The 6,352-nt window shown below is 40.9% G+C and overlaps 1 protein-coding gene across 4 annotated transcripts in view; it reads left to right on the top strand.

The window, feature by feature from the left end:
* Positions 1 to 6,352, top strand: part of LOC111979431 (matrix metalloproteinase-16-like) — a 46,138-nt gene that overhangs the window by 25,400 nt on the left and 14,386 nt on the right. For 2 of the 4 annotated variants that reach the window (XM_024009971.2, XM_024009969.2), the window contains one exon: positions 1,836 to 1,997. In XM_024009971.2, the coding sequence (XP_023865739.1) occupies positions 1,836 to 1,997 (162 nt within the window). Of the gene's footprint in view, positions 1 to 1,835; positions 2,013 to 6,352 lie in introns of all 4 variants that reach the window. The other 2 variants (XM_024009970.2, XM_024009968.2) reach the window with 1 other exon arrangement.

The following is a 6,352-nucleotide window of genomic DNA, read 5'->3' as shown; positions in this document are numbered from 1 at the left end:
AAGCATCTCTGTTTTGTCAGAGTTTAAAAGTAGAACGTTTGCAGCCATCCACTTCCTTATGTCTGAAACACAGGCTTCCAGCGAGGGCAATTTTTGGGCTTCACCATGTTTCACTGAAATGTACAGCTGTGTGTCATCCGCATAGCAGTGAAAGTTAACATTATGTTTTCGAATGACATCCCCAAGAGGTAAAATATATAGTGAAAACAATAGTGGTCCTAAAACGGAACCTTGAGGAACACCGAAATTTACAGTTGATTTGTCAGAGGACAAACCATTCACAGAGASAAACTGATATCTTTCCGACAGATAAGATCTAAACCAGGCCAGAACTTGTCCGTGTAGACMMATTTGGGTTYCCAATCTCTCCAAARGAATGTGGTGATCGATGGTATCAAAAGCAGCACTAAGGTCTAGGAGCACGAGGACAGATGCAGAGCCTCGGTCTGACGCCATTAAAAGGTAATTTACCACCTTCACAAGTGCAGTYTCAGTGCTATGATGGGGTCTAAAACCAGACTGAAGCATTTCGTATACATTGTTTGTCTTCAGGAAGGCAGTGAGTTGCTGTGCAACWGCTTTTTCTAAAATTTTTGAGAGGAATGGAAGATTCGATATAGGCCGATAGTTTTAAAAATATTTTCTGGGTCAAGGTTTGGCTTTTTCAAGAGAGGCTTTATTACACATCCGGGGGATAGAGAGCCGTTTATTATGTTCAACATAGGAGGGCCAAGCGCAGGAAGCAGCTCTTTCAGTAGTTTAGTTGGAATAGGGTCCAGTATGCAGCTTGAAGGTTTAGAGGCCATGATTATTTTCATCATTGTGTCAAGAGATATAGTACTAAAACACTTGAGCGTCTCTCTTGATCCTAGGTCCTGGCAGAGTTGTGCAGACTCAGGACAACTGAGCTTTGGAGGAATACGCAGATTTAAAGAGGAGTCCGTAATTTGCTTTCTAATGATCATGATCTTTTCCTCAAAGAAGTTCATTAATTTATTACTGCTGAAGTGAAAGCCATCCTCACTTGGGGAATGCTGCTTTTTAGTTAGCTTTGCGACAGTATCAAAAAGAAACGTTTAGTTCTGTATTGTTTTTGGTGAGTTTAATTTATTAAAACATGTGGAACTCTACGCACGCTGCCTCTTGGTCCATTTCTAACAACGATCGTGACAGAGATCTTCAGTTTCTTGGCAATTTCTTGCATGGAATAGCGTTCAATTCTCAGAACAAGAATAGACTGACGCGTTTCAGAAGAAAGTCTTTGTTTCTGGCCATTTTGAGCCTGTAATCGAACCCCAAAATGCTGATGCTCCAGATACTCAACTAGTCTAAAGAAGGACTAGTTGGGCATCACCAGCTTCTTTAATCAGAACAACAGTTTTCAGCTGTGCTAACATAATTGCAAAAGGGTTTTCTAATGATCAATTAGCCTTTCAAAATGATAAACTTGGATTAGCTAACACAACGTGCCATTGGAACACAGGAGTGATGGTTGCTGATAATGGGCCTCTGTACGCCTATGTAGATATTCCATAAAAAATCTGCCGTTTCCAGCTACAATAGTCATTTAAAACATTAACAATGTCTACACTGTATTTCTGATCAATCTGATGTTATTTTAATGGACCCAAAAAATGCTTTTCTTTCAAAAACAAGGACATTTCTAAGTGACCCCAAACTTTTGAACGGTAGTGTACATTCCCACAACTTCTAAGGAACCAAATGTGCTAGCTGGGGTCTGTGTGTGTGCATGTGTGCATGTGTGTGTGCAGTCACACTGCGTGTGTGTTTGTGTGTGTGTGATTCTAATCCCTAGTCTGTCTCTCCCTTCCCAGGTAATGACCTGTTCCTGGTGGCAGTCCATGAGCTGGGCCACGCCCTGGGTCTGGAACACTCCAATGACCCCACAGCCATCATGGCTCCATTCTACCAGTACATGGACACAGAGAACTTCAAACTTCCTCACGACGACCTTCAGGGCATCCAGAAAATCTATGGTACTGTACCRACAGGTAACTGCCAAAATATAGGAAACACCAACATAAAGTATCTTAATAGGGAGTTGGGCCAACCACCACGAGCCAGAACAGCTTCAATGCACCTTGGCATAGATTCTACAAGTGTCTTAAACTCTACTGGAGGAATGCGACACGATTCTTCCACGAGAAATTCCATCATTCAGTGTTTTGTTGATGGTGGTGGAAAACTTAACGTTATGCCTATAACTACTGTTCCCTGAATGAGGGGAACAAGGTACACCATATTATGGGGAGTTACACTCTTGCGACTTCGGTTGAAGGATCTAMAATCACGTCTTCCACAGGTGATAAGCATGCGGCTCGAATTCACTCCTTCAATTTAATACCACTCTTAACCGAGCCCAGGAATGGATGGTGCATTTCCCTCCTTCAGGGAACAGGAGTTATAGTCATAAAGTTACATTCCCTTTCAGTCAGTCAACTTTGGTACAACATACAATAGGGAAATATAATCACGCCCCAAGCCGACCMCAACGGATAGTAAATGAAACGGCCCATGGCAAACCACCCAGACCTGATCTCACCAGATGCGGCAGCCTGGGTATTGCGCACACAACGTGCTGGCTAGTAACTTTCCCCTATCCCAGCCGTAAGTACACGGTGTACTATACTGGGAGCAGTGACATCCAAGCAATAAAACCTCACAAAAGTGTGTGGTGATGCCCAACTCGCCGCAGCACAAATATCTCCTATAGTCAACCCTTTAAACAGCGCCCAAGGGGCCACCAGACTCCTGGTGGAGTGGACATGTACACCGCTAGGTAACCCTTGCCCCATGCTGCTATATGCCAGGGAGAAAGCCTCCACAATCCAATGGGAGAAATGCTGCATAGAGAGCGCCCTGCCGCGAGCTGGATTAGCAAAACAGACAAAAAGTTGGTCACATAACCAGATGTCCTGGGTCCGTTCAATGTACGTGCGTAAAGCTCGCACGGGGCACAGGGCATGTAACCTCTGTTTCTCTTCAGAAGCAAAAAGAGGACACAAAAAGGGAAATAGCTCAAAAGCTAAGTACCTGTAGGACATAGCCATGACTTTTGGAGCGAAGGCCGCATTTGGACGCAATGTCACCTTAGAGCATGTTGGAGGTCCCCAACATGTTTAGCTGAGGCCAAAGGGAGGTTTTGTAGGAGAGGATCCAGAGGCTCAGTGCCTCCAAAACCAGTGCCAATTTCCAATTCCCAATTCCTATAAATTCTGGGATTATGTCCTCCATTCTTTTGGCTATTATTGATGCATACCGTTTATAATCCATGTTAAGAATTGCGATCGCTTTTGGAATTACAGATATGATGACTTCTCTCCATGGTGGTAGATCTCCCTCTCGTAGATTCCAGTTAAAAGAGGCCTGAAGTAGAGGTGTTAGTTATTCTCTGAAGGCTTTGATCCAGTCATGCCATCAGTGCCTGGAGATCTTTTTGCTTTTAGATTAAATATTGCATTATTCATTTCTTCAGTAGTTATTTCTGAAGTAAGTTTATCATTTTGCTCTGTCCAAATTGAAGGGAGATCAAGTGAGCTCAAAAAACGCTCTGTTGTCTGTGCATCTGCCTTCTCTGGTTGCTTGCACAGATTTGTAAAGTATGATTCAAATGCATTCTCTATTTCATCCAATTTGCATGTAATCTGCTTTGTTTTGTGGTCTTTTATTTAGAAAATTGTATTCTGTGCTTATTGTTTTCTGAGTCCCCATGCTAGTCATTTTGTTGCCTTTGAGTCTGCTTCATTATATYGTTCTTTCAGGTACCTAAGCTTTTTCTCTACTTCTTCAATATAAATCTGGTCAATTTCCTGTTTTACCTTTTGAATCTCACATAATATAAAAGGGTCTTTGAAATGACTATGAGATCGTTCTAAGCTTCCTAATGTTTCCTGTAATTTCAGCAGTTTCTGTGCATTTATCTTTTTCTTGAGAGATGATGTGGCTATGATCTTCCCTCTATTAACCAGCTTAGTGTATCCCACAATGTAGCAGGGGATACTTCCCAGTTATCATTATTCTCCAGATAGACGTTCAATTCTGTCTTTATTGACTCCTTAAATGCTGGATCATTCAGCATGCGTGTATTAAGCCTCCATAGAGTATTTCTTGGTTTGCTATCAAGATGTAGAGTTAGGTCAACTCCATTATGATCTAATAAGTCATTCTGCCTGATCCTACAATCCTTAAGCCTGTGTCTATCTGCGCTGTACATGAAAAAGTAGTCTAACCTGGAGTATTCAGTGTGGCGGGCTGAGTAAAAAGTGCATTCCCTATCTGACATATGGAAGTCGCGCCAAACATCAAACAGTCCTAAATCCTGTAAAATCCTATTGATCTTTTTTAGCAACCAAGCTCATTTTCCTATTTTGATTTGTACTGTCCAATTTTGAGATTAAAATCATGTTAAAATCCCCTCCACTGATAAGCGTGCCAGAGGTTTCTGTGGCAGTTAAATCAAACACATTGCTAAAGAACACCATGTCATTCTCCAGTGGAGGGTAAACATTAAATGATGTAACTTCCTTGTGATCCAGTTTATGTTTAACAAAGATAAATCTACCCTCCTTTTATTTCTGATAAAAACTCAAAATTAACTGAATTTGGGATCAAAATTGCAACGCCCCTTCTACCCATTTTATAAGAAGAGAAAATGGTATTCCTATATCCCATAATCTTGAGTTCTCGTGATCAGGATGGGATAAGTGAGTTTCCTGCCAGAATAATATGTCAACTCTCTCCCGTTTCATCTTTGCTATTACCTCACTTCTCTTGATGGCACTCCCCAATCTATTTACATTGAGATTTATGACCTTAAATTCACGATGATGCCTCGTTATAAACCAAAAAACCTGTGCACCATAACAGCCTGCTTAGCATCAACCTAAAAAGACAGAAAAAACAAGAACAATAAAAAAAGTAAATTAAAGTGGGGAAAGACTTTGCAATGCCAGAAGACTGAGGGGGATGAGCCTGACTGCTGGAGGGGCCACTCACTTAAATGTCAAAATGCGTGATGCAAACAAAACCTTTTTGTGACTTTCATTAATCTGATGACTGTTATTTATTTAATCCACTAACTATGTTTAATTGTTACCCGATTAAATTAATAATGTAACAATTAACTCATTAGGAATTTGGGGCACCACGGAAGAAGTTGTTTAATGAGTTACCATCTCCTGAATTAAACTCTAAATGATATATAAGTTATATATTGATAACAGTCACTTATTAATCATTACCTCATATCAGTCTCATTCTGAACAGTCGTAACCTTCTTGGATCTGCAAGAACCCCAGCCTTGCTGATTATTCAGTACTACACTATTTGTTTTAATCATTTATTTACTAACTAAATAATAACACAGAATACACATACACACTTGCATGAGACAAAAGTCCCTAGTGGCCTGACAAGATATGACGGCTTATTACAACATAACATTAGAGGGGGGAGAGAGAGAGAGAGAGACACGTATCGTACATTTGGAAACTACACTCCCAGTAACCATTTACTTTGCACACGAACCACTGCCCGTTGGGAGTAAGGGGGTAAGGGGGTTTTGTTGGCCTTTCCTGTGGGCCACTTGTACACACTCTGATTGTCCACCAGAGGTCACAATGTCCTTCTTCCATGAACTTTTCCTACTTTCCCTTTTAGTGTAAGTTACTATAATACTTGATTTTATGGGGAAAATACCCAACCGATGTGCAGTATGAAAAATCAGGCAGCCATTTCCTAAATTGCGTCACCGGAAGCCCAGAGAAGGAAAACGTTTAATCTAACTCAAATACAGGAAACAACAGTTTTAACACCCGTGAACAGTGTGGAACGCACTTGAAAAAATTGTGTTTATGTGCCAAGGTTTGCCTAAAGCCCAGCCCACTCTGGGTACAAGGACTCTGGCTATCAGTGGCATTCCAAACACTTAACAGACACACACTCTCCCCTCAGCCCTCAAATTAAGTGGACACTTCTGATGACGTATCATGAAGTCTGACGAGTATACACTTGCAGCACTTTAAATGGACCGCCCTTGCCCGAACATTCGTCACATTCAACCCGCGATGATTGTGTTTTCAGCCACCGGTAGCTTGTTGTTGCTTTACATTCGCTACCGTCAATTATGATTGCATTTCTGCTTACATTAAATATATAATTATTAATATACACCTACTGTATGATAACTAGCAAATTAATTATCTAAATAACGTTAGCCTGCCTAGCTACTTCTGAAGAAGGAAAATGTTTTATTTCTGCAATTTCCAAAAGCTAACCAAACAAAAACATCATTAATTTTACGAGACGTGTTTGTGCCGTCATGTTCATTAGT

The sequence above is a fragment of the Salvelinus sp. IW2-2015 genome, linkage group LG19, assembly GCF_002910315.2.
Source record: "Salvelinus sp. IW2-2015 linkage group LG19, ASM291031v2, whole genome shotgun sequence".
Lineage (NCBI taxonomy): Eukaryota > Metazoa > Chordata > Actinopteri > Salmoniformes > Salmonidae > Salvelinus > Salvelinus sp. IW2-2015.
The sequence above is the reverse complement of the archived record's forward strand: the minus strand, read 5'-3'. Positions and strand labels throughout refer to the sequence as shown.